General features: G+C 38.0%; 1 protein-coding gene across 1 annotated transcript in view; it reads right to left on the reverse strand.

The window, feature by feature from the left end:
* Nucleotides 1-13,265, reverse strand: part of LOC107556016 (ankyrin-1-like) — a 154,781-nt gene that overhangs the window by 105,151 nt on the left and 36,365 nt on the right. The window contains exon 2 of the mRNA XM_016238982.1: nucleotides 7,806-7,898. Coding sequence (XP_016094468.1) covers nucleotides 7,806-7,898 — 93 coding nt within the window. The remainder of the gene's footprint in view (nucleotides 1-7,805; nucleotides 7,899-13,265) is intronic.

The raw sequence follows: 13,265 nt of genomic DNA on the forward strand, positions 1-13,265 counted from the left end.
CAGCTGTTGGTCACCTAACCCTGTGGTGTCGGTTCCTGGTCCTGGAGGTCCTCGTCCCAACATATCTGCCTTGAAGTAATCCTGAAAGCCTTGATTACCTTGGTTCAGGTGTGTGTAGTTGTGTTTGGAGCTAAACTCTGCAGGACAGTGTCCTTCCAAGAGCAGGACTGGACACCCCTGACCGAACCCCTATTCATGAATGATTACTTCAGCTTGACATAGATGTCCTCTTCAACGCTTCTTTCATCACTTGTCCTCCCAATCCAACATCCATATACTGTTTCTTAAATGAGTGGTATTTCCATCTTTGGGACACAAGTTTACAACAGAATCTATCCCAGATTTTGGGCCCACTTGGAATCATGAAAGGTTTGAGCTGAAAGTTGGAAATGAAGTGCATTTGCTCCTTTCAAGTACTCTGAGTACATCTTGATCCATCTCTTTAAAGCAGGGTTCCTCAAATCTTGCCCTGTAGGGCCAATGCCCTGCAGAGTTTAGCTCCAACCCTAATCAAACATACCTAAGCAAGCTTGTCAAGGTCATCAGGATCCCTAGAAAATCAAAGGTAAGTGAGTTTGATCAGGGTTTGAGCTAAACTCTGCAGGGTCATGTACCTCTAGGACCAGATTTGAGGAGCCCTGTTTTAGAGAGTGTGAGGCCAACATAGTCTGAACATGGTCTTCCACTCGAAGAGAATAAAGGCTTCAGTCTGAAGGTAAGCAAGGCTAAAAGTGATAAATCAAGAAGGGCATGATAGACGCAGAAATCCTCCTTGGTCCTGCTGCCATCTCATCCTTTATTTACTTTGTTTAGACATTTTACCACATGCTGCTCTGACATGCAAACCACCATCGAAACATTGGACTACAGCAACAACCTCATTAACCAGGTTACTCTGGGAGAGATTCTGCAAAATGAAAGCAGTAAAAGTGACCAATGCATAAACAAGCATCATGGGAGGTGCTTCAGAAGCAAGCAAGGCTGAGGTCCACACATAGCAACCACCCCTGCCAAGTATCCTGCTAGTCCTTGGAAGGCAAATGGGGCCTCTTCAAAACCAAGGTTAAATTCTGCGATGTTAAAGACTGCAGCATTGTCTTCCTGATCATGGCTGACTTCCTTAATCTGGCTCCCTTGATGTTGGATTTTAAGTAGGACATGGTTCCTGGATCAGCCTCCTTTGTTATTACTGGTACAACATTCCGATCAATCAATTGTAGCCCAGACCCTTTCCTTTTACTTAATTAAAACCATAACCAGCCTCTAAAATCTGAGAAATTATGGTTATTGGATAATGTTGATAATATTCCAGCCACTAACCGCATACCTTAACCCTAAAATCTAATAGCTGAAATCTAATCTTGTTTCTGCACCGACAAGATGATAATGTGGGAACACTCACGTTCATTCTCTGTTCATCACAAGAACAGAACAGCTAAATTAAACAAATTGAAGAGAAGAGGTGTTTTCCCTTTTTTTAACAGTTAGTGTGATAATACAAACACTACCTGCCAAACCTGGTGTGCTTCACCTTGTGCGAATCTCCCCCAAACCCTGCCTAAAATTTAGCTTTCTGTCTGTCCTCAATTGCCCATCTCTTTGAATTGCTCTTCCATTAATTAATCTGTCTGCCTGTTTGCATTTCTATTCGTCTATCATCTATCTATCACAATATCTGTGCATTTTATAACAGCCCTCAGATTTAAAAAAAAATGTGCATTTTGCAGTTTCTATTGCCTTCATGTTTTAGTCATTTTAGAGGGAAATGTTGAGCTCAATATTTTTTAAATATCAAAAGCATATCATTCAGCAATATGTGAGGTTTTTGACTTTTGGTTTAGACCCTTGTGAACAAGAAAGTGGCGTGTAGCCACGTATGGTGTCCCATAATTTGTGCTCTGCATTTAACCCATCCAAGTGCGCACACACAGCAGTGAGTAGTGAATACACACCCGGAGCAGCAGGCAGCCATTTTTGCTGGGGCGGCCAGGGTTTTTGCTCTTGAGGTTGGAAGACATTCACTTCCATGGAGTACATTCACTCCCCCCACCCACAATACCTGCCGGTACCAAGACTCAAACCCGTGACCTTTGGGTTACAAGTCCGACTCTCTAACCATTAGACGACGACTATTTAATGTGAACTTGTAGTGTCAAAGTAATGTCATGTCAAATTAAATTGTTTTACTTCAAAGTACATTTTAAATCATTATGTATTCATTTTACTTTGCATACTTGATTGTTGTACACTTATTTTGATGTGTTGACTAACAAACTAAAGCACAAGTACTAAACTACTTGATTCGAACTCTAATGTGTTATTCGATTTGATTTAAAGTTCATATATACCGTATTTAAATATACCAAACTGCAACTTCATTATTACAAATGTGTAATGACAAATGTATTTAATTACATTACACACGTTTAAAATTAAGTGTACTTCTGTTTCACAAGAGGACTCAATCACAGCTTTTGTCATTTCAATTTGTAAATTCAGCTCTTGTTGGAGGGATCTGTACATTTCCAAGCAGTACTTTAGCAGGGTACATCAGTTAACACTTTGACTTGTCTATTTGATATCTTGGCAAAAGAGCGATCCAAGGGATCGGACAGAACCCCATCTATCACTTTGCCCTGTTTCCATGACCACTTTCAGCCGTATTTCAACATAGCGTTCCATACTGGCCCATACATCTTGCATCGCACACAGTATGAAACACACATTCAATGAAGTGTAATTATCCATTGAGGGTCATTTACCTAAACAAACAGTAGATTCATTTTTGAGGAATCTGATCAAGAAAACATGGCATTGCTTGATAAATGTGACATGACTCAATCAATGCTCACAGTACATAAGTATCAGAGAACATGAAACTTAACACTGAATTTGAGAAATCTACCTTTTATACTTGTGTTATTAGGGGGGGGAAACATATATGATCAAAGAAGCACATAAACAGGAAAACACAGGGCAGATTCATCTTTATACACACTTAAACCATGTCTACATTGGAAGTGACCAACGTTGTCGCAATGAAACCTCCTAGGAGGCCATACACCACCTCAGCCGTGTTCACTAACCAGAGACCAGGTTATTCATCCAATAAAATGGGTGAATAACTTTGTATCCTACTATATCTTTTCATTTCAAATAAATACATTTATTTGTTTGCTTGTTTGGACTACTGTAGAATTTTTACACACAATAGAATAATTGCTAGAACCATATATGGTTAGAAAATGATGATTTAGATGATAAAATAAGGAGGCCAGAAACTGGCTTTGTAACAGGTAAAACAACTGAAATTAATAGTAATCAACCCATTCAATAAATGCAGCTAATTTCATACTTCATTTGCAGCGCAACAAAAATTGTGTCTATTAACTGCAAGCTGGAATTTGACATGAAACACTTTTGAGAAGTTGACACATCCTATGCTAAATATCCAAAAGTCAGAAGTCAGAAAGAGCTTTATTGCCAAGTATGTTTGCACATACACAGAGTTTGTTTTGGTGACAGAAGCTTCCAGTACACAGAGACAACAACAGCACACAGATAATAAATATATATATATATATATATATAATTAAAATATAAATAAACAAAACAATTATGTATAGATGTGCTATAGATGGAATAGTACAGAGATAAAGATGTAGGGATGGACTAAGATAGGAGGAATCAAATAAATATAAGTGGTTTTGCACATATTTTTTATTGCACAATGGGGAGAGCATTTAACTGTTCATAAGGTAGATTGCCTGGGGAAAGAGATTTTTTTTGTGTCTGGCTGTCCTGGTGTTCGGTGCTCTGTAGCACCGGCCAGATGGCAAAAGTTCAAGGAGATGGCTTGGATGAGAGGGATCCAGAGTGATTTTCTGAGCCCTTTTCCTCACTCTGGATACATACAGTCCTTGAAGTGTGAGCAGGGGAGCACCAATAATTCTTTCAGTAATCTGAACCATTCTCTGTAGTCTTCTGATATCTGATTTTGTAGCTGAGCCAAACCAGACAGTTATTGATGTACACAGGACATACTCAGTGGTGGATAAGTAGAACTGTGTGAGCAGCTCCTGGGGCAGGTTGAACTTCCTCAGCTGGCAAAGGAAGTACAACCTTAACAATGGAGTCAGTGTGATTGTCCCACTTCAGGTCCTGAGAGATGGTGGTGCCCAGGAACCTGAATGACTCCACTCTGCCACAGTGGTGTTCATGATGGTGAGTGGGGGGAGTGCAGGGGGGTTTCTACTGAAGTCCATGATCATCTCCACTGTTTTGAGCGTGTTTAGCTCCAGGTTGTTGTGACTGCACCAGACAGCCAGCTGCTCAACCTCTTGTCTGTAAGCAGACTCGTCACCGTCCTGGATGAGGCCGATGACTATGGTGTCGCCTGCAAACTTCAGGAGCTTGACAGAGGGGTCAGTAGAGGTGCAGGCGTTGGTGTTCAGGAAGAAGAGCAGTGGGGAGAGCACACATCCCTGAGGAGCGCAAGTGCTGATGGTGTGGCTGTTTGATATGAATTTCCTCAGTCTGTGGAAAGCTGGTGATCCATTGACAGATAGAGCTGGGAAGAGAGAGCTGGGTTAGTTTGGTCTGGATGAGTGTTGGGATGATGGTGTTGAAGGCCGAACTGAAGTCCACAAAGAGAATCACATAATTACAATCTATAATTTATTGTAAATAATTACAACCTCACATAAATCCCAGATTTGTCTAGATGCTGCAGGATGTAGTGCAGTCCCATGTTGACTGCATCATCCACTGACCTGTTTGCTCGGTAAGAAAACTGCAGGGGGTCCGGTGATGTCCTTCAGATAAGCCAACACCAGTCTCTCAAATGACTTAATGACCACAGATGTTACAACAGGTCTGTAATCATTAAGTCCTGTGATTTTGGGTTTCTTTGGGATGAGGATGATGGTGGAGTGTTTGAAGCAGGCAGGGACTTCGCACAGCTCCAGTGATCTGTTGAAGATCTGTAAAAATATGTGGGCCAGCTGGTCAGCACAGGTTTTTGGACAGGCTGGTGAAAAACAGTCTGGGCCTGGTGCTTTTCTGCTCTTCTGCTTCCTGAAGACCTCACGCACGCTTGCGGAGGAATGTAAACACTTACGAGAATGAACGAGGAAAACTCCCACGGCGAGTAGAGCGGCTTACAGTTGATGAAGAGCGCTTCTAGATCAGGACAGCACATTTTCTTCAACACTGGTTTCCGTGAAACAGAGCAGCAGAGTTTGAAATGTCCTTATTTATTCGGGAGAGCAGGAGAAGTTTGTCCATTTCGTTGGGTAGAGAGCGGAGAATCCTGCTGTCGGAGCTTGACGAGACGGAGCTTCCCATGCTTGCGTGTCTTAAAGCACTTTAACAACGCTGCTGCTCCGCCAACTACAATGTTCAGCAAAGCGTCCGAATAATTGAAAAGCAGTAGAAGACTGGGTGGTGTGTTCTGCTGAATGTTCAGCGGTTCATCCCTGGTAAAACTGATTGTGTTTGAGAAACAAAACAAAAAAACTAACAGGAAAAACTAACAAAAAACAGCGCAACATTGGAGAGCTCCACACCGAGGCAGCCATCTGCGGCGCCATCTTGAGAAGTTTAAGCTCACGAAAAATTTATGAAAGCCCATTTCTGCCACAGAATTAAAGATAAAACAAGGTAATTGCAACTTTTTTTTCCAGAATTACACCATATAAAGTCAGAATTGTGAGATATTAACTCGCAAAAAAAAGTTGTGACAAAAGTCGCAATCACCTTGTTTTATTTTTTTATTCAGTGGCGGAAACGTAAAACCATTTCCTTAAAAACTTTTTTAAACAGTATATGCCTATTCATTTTATATTTTATATATGCAGCTTCTATAATATTATATTTACTGACAGACTGCATGGAATATTTGAACTTCTAAAAATTCCATGTCAAATGTGAATTGTAGAAAAAAACTCAAAATAAGGAAGATATACACTTCCCATCATACGTTCAGAATTTAATCCAATAGTCTTGATGTTGATTTAGAAAAAAATTCCAAAGACATATTATATGTCAACTACTCAGGTGCATCACATCAAGTCACTTGCAGTGTAAACACCTTTGTTGATAATAATGGGACTGGCGTATTTCTATCGTTTCGCTCACTTCCAGTGTAGACATCTTCCAGCCTCTAAAAATGTGTCATATTGTTTTGCATACTGTGCTTGTTTGGATAGATAATTTAGGGATTTTAATATAGAGGAGAGTGGGGTAAGATGTGCCACTTTGTGGTAAGTTGTCTTCTAAGCTCGGAAAAATGAGAGGTAAAACGAATATACCTCAATACACTTTTGGAAGTCTTTGCAAAACAAGAATAATAATAAAATAAATAAATATATAAAATAAAATTAATTAATTAATATTATTAATTTATATACATCCTAGTCTACTTTTACTATACATTATTCACATTTCCTGTCAGAATCAGCCAGAATACTTGAATATAGTCATATAAATATGTGTAGAACTTAGAATTTCTATTACTAATTCTAATTCTAATAGTATTTCCAACACTGCATTTAGAGGCTATGGAGCCCTTGAGGGGACAAGGTGACGTAATATATATATATATATATTAAGATGGGAGGAAAAATCATATTTTGATGCTTTTGACTTTCCTTGCAACATTTGTGTTGACACCACGTTCAGTCACAAAAGCACCTTGTCCCATTAGGAGCTCAATAAGAGGCAAAGTGTACAATTGCTGTATTTGACTTGTTTATTAATTAAAAAAGATAAAGAAATAAATAACTGGAGTTTACTTTGACGTGAAATGAATTTGACCTGAGGTGTAGGAAAAAAAATGCAAACAAAAATCCCACCATGATTTAGAATTATTATAAGAAGATGACTTGGAAATCTGACTTACCTGAGTCACAGATAGTCAAAAAAGCATTCTTTAAACAGAAACACTAACACTACACTAAACATCAAATCCACAACACAATACCCACACACACACACACTATGAAATGAGCACTATCACAACACAAAAACACATTCAGCACAAACACAGATGAAAAAACTGAACCTCACTCACCACTCAGATTCAGCTCTCACGGCACAACATGGACAGATGTGGATAGTGTATAAACATCAACACACGTCAGTGCATGCAGAGGTGTCTGGATACAAACGAGTGTTTGTGAGTAACACATCAATACATGTGAAAAGTACACTTAAGAACCCACAGGTAAAATAGGTTCGTTTGACTTCAGCCTTATTATATCCTACCCATACTGTGTATGCAGTTTATGTTATGTTAAAGTGATGTGTTGGTAATATTATTTTAGTTTTTTTTTTTTTGCCCGTGGACTCTTTTATACTGTGGGTACATTGATGAACGCAAAAATAATACACACATCACAAAAACGGAACTCAAAATCTGAACGCAACCAAAAAATCTCATAAAACGATCAGGTGAAACAAATAAAAAAACAAAGAAACCAACAACAACAAAAACTTGTCCAGCCCGGACCACTACCACATCTACCGCTACTTAAAAAAAAGCCAGCCCAACACCAAACAGTAATACGAAACTCTCAAATAAAACCACAGTTTAGTTAAACTGAATGTTATACATTAAAACTTTATGGTGCCAAAATCAAATTCACAAGAAAAGAATGTGGATGAAATTAGAACCACTATACACCAAAAACACTAACAACAATGACAGAAGCATATCTAGTGAAAGATAATGTCCATATACAATATGTATATGTATATAGATATATATGAGAATAAAACTTTAGATATATGTTGCAGATATTTACTGTTTCATCACAGTGCCACACTCCCTGGCCATCCGGCAGCTCAGAGCTCACACTATTGTCCTGATCGATTAGCCAGCGATGAACGACGTGGGCCTAAAAGGACATACGACATAAACACAAGAAGCCATTAAATCTTCACACTCTTGAGGTAAAGGGAGAGAACGAGAGACAGGTACAGAGAGAGCGACAGAGAGAGAGAGAGAGAAAGCTGGAAGAGGAAAGAGTCCCATCTATTGCTTCACATGAATGAAAAGAGCCTACGCTTGAATTAGTCAGTTCACATGACAAGAGAAGGCAGACAAACATGAAAAAGTGAAGCAGAATGAGAGGAAAGTGCAGAAGAACAAAGAGACAAAAACAAACCGGCGGGGAAATTGATAGCTTTAGCACATTTCAGTTTCTCAGGTTGGTCTTGGATCATTTATTTTTACCACAAAAATTTCGTAAAAAGGAATAAATTCTCTGAGAATCCGCTATAATAGTCTTGCAAGCTTGATATGATTATAAAGATTTTTGCTTTGAAATCTAACATATATTACGCAAATGTACAATACTGACAGCATCTAAAAGGTAAATATTTTACATATAAACAACTTTACAGATGTACAAAATTACGAAGCCTTATTTAATCCTTAGTTATTCCATTAATTATTACACTCTAAAAAATGCTGGGTTAAATACAACCCAGTGCTGGGTAAATAGGGACATACCCAGCGTTTGGGCTGTTTTGACCCAGCGGTTTGGTTAAATGTTTAACCCAACCTTCTGGGTAGTAACCCAACTGCTGGATCAAAACAACCCACTTGCTGGGTTTGTTCCTATTTTACCCAGCACTGGGTTGTATTTAACCCAGCATGTTTTAGAGTGTAGACTTAGATTCTATTGTATTTGTGAACACTCACATTTATTATTGGCTCAAATCAAAGGATCACATCATTTTAATGCAATCTTAAAATCTTAAAGTGAATCGAATATGAATAAATTAAGAAATCGTTCAGCCTTTGCCTTTGTAATATATTTATTTTGTTTGCTGTGGGACACAGCAGTTTTCTGAACATGCATTGACTAAAAAAATATTTTTTTTGTTTTTTATATTGTTGAGAAGTGGTTTTGTTTAGGTAATGGATCAAAAATACATCTATATAAAGCTGTAAAAATGTAATATAAATGTGGTCACACTTTAGGACCAGTTATCACTATTAACTAACTATTAACTACAACTTTACACTCTAAACAATGAGTGTCAAAACAACCCAACAGCTGGGTCAAAACAACCCAAACGCTGGGTCAAAACAACCCAAACGCTGGGTCAAAACAACCCAAACGCTGGGTCAAAACAACCCAAACGCTGGGTCAAAACAACCCAATAGCTGGGTTTGTCCCTTTTTAACCCAGCGCTGGGTTATATTTAACCCAGCATTTTTTAGAGTGTAATTGGCGGCTTATTAACAGTTAGTAAGGTAGATGTTAAGTTTAGGAATGCAACACATTCACACACAATACGTTTCTCAACAGAAAGTCAGTCGAAAAATCTAAATTCTCTTATGCTGCAGACTGTAGCAAGGGACAGTCGCAGTCAACGAGAGAACAGAACGTGAGGAAGGAAGAGCTGATGTGCTGCAATAAAAGACGGTGGCAGCTTCTCATGCAAATATTATCTGTAGGGTACAAAAGGTAGGTGAGAGTAGGAGCATTTTCTATATTTAATTACTTCAACGGCTCTAAATAAAAGTAATCGTCATTTGTAGCACAGATGTTAACATGGAAGCTATGAAGTCTGCAATAACTGCAGGTTGAAGTATCTCAAAATGACGATAACCCCAAATTCACACCATTAGTTGAGCCAGAAGTTGACATGTCGGACTGTTCAAACAGTGTTCAATTCAACAAATGTCTTACGTATAGTTGTCTCTGTTGGGAGAGAAGAAAACACTTCATTGAAAACACTGCAAAATGAGTTTCTCCGAATTCTGAAACACTTTTTTAACATTTAATTCAGTAATTTGGTTAGCATCTAGATAAATAAAATTATAATTTTGCCTTTTTAATTTAACAGTGTAAAAATGTTGTGAAGTAGGGCTTTGATATTTCTCAAGTTCAGTCAAGTGCTATGCATTACATCATAGGATACAGGTTGCTTTTTTTCTTTTATGTTTATTTTTTTTTTTTTTTTTTCATTTTTATGTTCCCTTTCCTTATGAAAGGCAAGCACAACCCACAGAGCTAATGATCGTTATGAGCTAATGTCTTATCCTTTCCTTTTCATTCATACAAATGTGCCTGCTGTTCTACAAAAAGCTAAATCTGAACCACTCCAAATCAGCACTTTTTGTAAAGAAACAAGAAAAGCAAAACAAAAGTATTTTATGTCTAGACTCCAGACGGGGACAATGACTATCATGAGAGCTATTTAGGAAAAGAGAAACAGAGTCAGCAACACCTGTTCTGCTGAGAACAATACCAATAGCCCTCTGACTCTTTTGAACTATACCACTAACACTGTAACATAGACTTCAGAAATCATTTCTCCAAGTTCTCTAATCACCTGCTGTGTGGATATGGGAACTCTGATTTACAGTTCGTTTCAATGATTCGATTCACCAATGATTCATTTATGTAATCACACAATGGCATCACATATACACAATTGTATTATTAAAGCACCCAATTATGATGTGCAACATGGATGTTTTGCATGTCTACAGCAAATAAAGTGAATAAACTAGCCTTCATCAGCTCACCTTTTTACATAAACCACGAGAAACCATAAAAACATTCATTTGGCCCCTTCATTCGTGTGCTCGGTTCTCGCATGTGCATATCAGCGGCTCATCAGTTTTCTGTCTGAGTCGAACTGTTTCATCAGTTCAGTGTCTGCTGGAAGAACTGGAGCGCTAAATGAGTTCATTCATCACAGCATCATATACGCCGGTATTTTGGCTCATTTCCAGTCGCAGTGACTTGTCGGGTGTCTGAAAGTGAGTTTTAATTGAGTAACTTGTAGAGTTACTGTGCTGCTTGAGCCGCAAACTGTTTCAGACGCTTCAGTCTGATTTGGTGAACTGATTCATCTGATTCACTAAAAAGAACCAGTTCAAAAGAATGATTTATTCATGAACCAGACGTCACTATGCACCATGCATTTTGGTGGTGTGATGGTACATACTACAAATGTCTAATTAATCAGGATCAACTATTTGATAAATCAAAACCTTACCTACATCACTACTTTACTGGAATTAAGAACTGCTGCGATCACTCCAGTTCTTCAGGGTTATTTCACCAAAAAAAAGCGCATTCTGCCATTATTTACTCTATATGACTTTTGTTCGGTTGTTGGAGACAAAATGAGACCTTTTAAATAATTGTCCTGGTCTTGCTTTCACTAGTAGTTAAAATGGTTGAATACTAAAGCTTGGAAGCTTCAAATAGAATGCAAACTCACCAGAAGCATCATTAAAAGTGGCCCATACGACTTTGCATTGCATTTCAGGTCTTCAGAAATGTCTTCTAAGGCTTTCTGTAAATGCATTATAATAAATCAACAATGTGATAGATAGATAGATAGATAGATAGATAGATAGATAGATAGATAGATAGATAGATAGATAGATAGATAGATAGATAGATAGATAGATAGATAGATAGATAGATAGATAGATAGATAGATAGATAGAGAGATAGATAGAGAGAGAGATAGAGGGTAGGGCCAAGCACATGTGAACAGCAATTTACCTCTGCAGAGTGAATACTAGTGAAAGAGTTGATGAAGATGCAGAAGGTTTATAATAAGATGATGGGGGAGGGGTTCGGCAGATTTCTCCCTAATGAATAATTCAGTAGAGGAAGCTGCCAGCTCCATGCAGACTTACTGCATCAGCAAACAGTTCAGAGGTACAGCGAGCTCACAAACAGACAGCGGACGAGAACGCAGAGAGAGAAGAAGGGAGAACTGACATAGATTCAAACTTACGAGACTTCAAGCAGAGCCCCATTTAACAAGAGATTCTTAAAGGGGACGTCGGATGCCCATTTTCCACAAGTTGGTACGAGTCTTTCATGAAATGTCTGTAACACACTTTGGTTAAAATTCCTCAATGGTCGTGTAAAACAACCCCCTTTTTTTCCTTGTCAAAAACAGCTCTGTTCACAGCGACCTGTTTCGGTGCATGTCTCTTTAAATGGTAATGAGCTACTGCTAGCCCCACCCCTCTCTTCTGAGGGGCGTCTACACAAGACATGTGAATTGCAGCCTTGGACTCCATATATGGCTCAGAGTCGGTCTTATTCAAAGAGCTAGCTATCTACATAGAAACCAGCTGCATATTGAAACAGCTCGCTGGATGACCGTTTCAGATTCAGCCCCATAACAAACTGGCTGCGTGTTTTCTTTTCAGCTTTTCTGAGCTGGCAGACACGCCAGAAACCTAACTAAATACAAAAAAAAAAAGCTAAAAAAAAAAAAAGTCAAAACATTTTTTGAAATCCGATGTCCCCTTTATCATTGAAAAAAATTGTAACATCTACATTTTCTGGTTTTATTCAAGTCAAGCTTACTCAAAAGCCAATTTATGAAAACTTGAATATACTAAGTAACCTTAGCTACATTTTTTTCTGAGGCAATAAGTTAGCAATTTTTTTTCAAGTAAAGTTAACAAATTGAAACTTACAGTTTACATGAATACATTGATTTATGCCAAACAAAATACATTTTTATGTGATATATTGGGTAGAAATATCTCTCCAAGATAAAATTGCAAGTTACCACTGTTTATAGGACAAACAACTAAATGCAGGTATATATTCAGTCAATGTTTGAAAAATGAAATATGAATATATCTTCTTGAAAAGCAATTTAAAACTGCTGTTGCCATTTCTTTTAGTTTGTAATTGGATCTTGAGAACTACCAGTAGACCAGTTTGTCTGAGTGGTTCATTGGAAAGAAATTGCACAAAATAATGATTCGTTCCCAAATTAGATTGATCCAACTCACCAACTAACGGCTTACTGGAGGAAAGATTATCAGTCCACAAAGCTATCACAGAAGACTCTTCAGAAGACTTGGAGTATAGCAAAGTCACACGGACAACTTTAATTGTGAACTCTTTTTGAAAGATCAAAGTGCTAAGACCATGCATGTAATGAATCTTAAATGAATGGATGTGGACGACTTTCTTTTGCCCCATGGACAAACACTTTAGGATTGCTGAATACAGAACCTGAGTTTGGTCACTTCTACTGTGGCTGTAACTGTTATGCTGGCAGAAGCTTTTCTTTTTAGACAATGTCAATGTCAGCAACGCATTTATTTTATTATTCCTACAATTATTAAAACAAAGACAAATATGTAAACTACAATTCAAAAGTTTGGGGTCAGTAAGAATTTTTTGTTGTTGTTGTAGAAAAAAAAAATTATACTTTTATTTAGCAAGGATGCATTAAATTGTTCAAAAGTGACA

This window comes from Sinocyclocheilus grahami, unplaced genomic scaffold (genome assembly GCF_001515645.1).
Source record: "Sinocyclocheilus grahami isolate Dianchi unplaced genomic scaffold, SAMN03320097.WGS_v1.1 scaffold553.1, whole genome shotgun sequence".
In the NCBI taxonomy this organism is placed as follows: domain Eukaryota; kingdom Metazoa; phylum Chordata; class Actinopteri; order Cypriniformes; family Cyprinidae; genus Sinocyclocheilus; species Sinocyclocheilus grahami.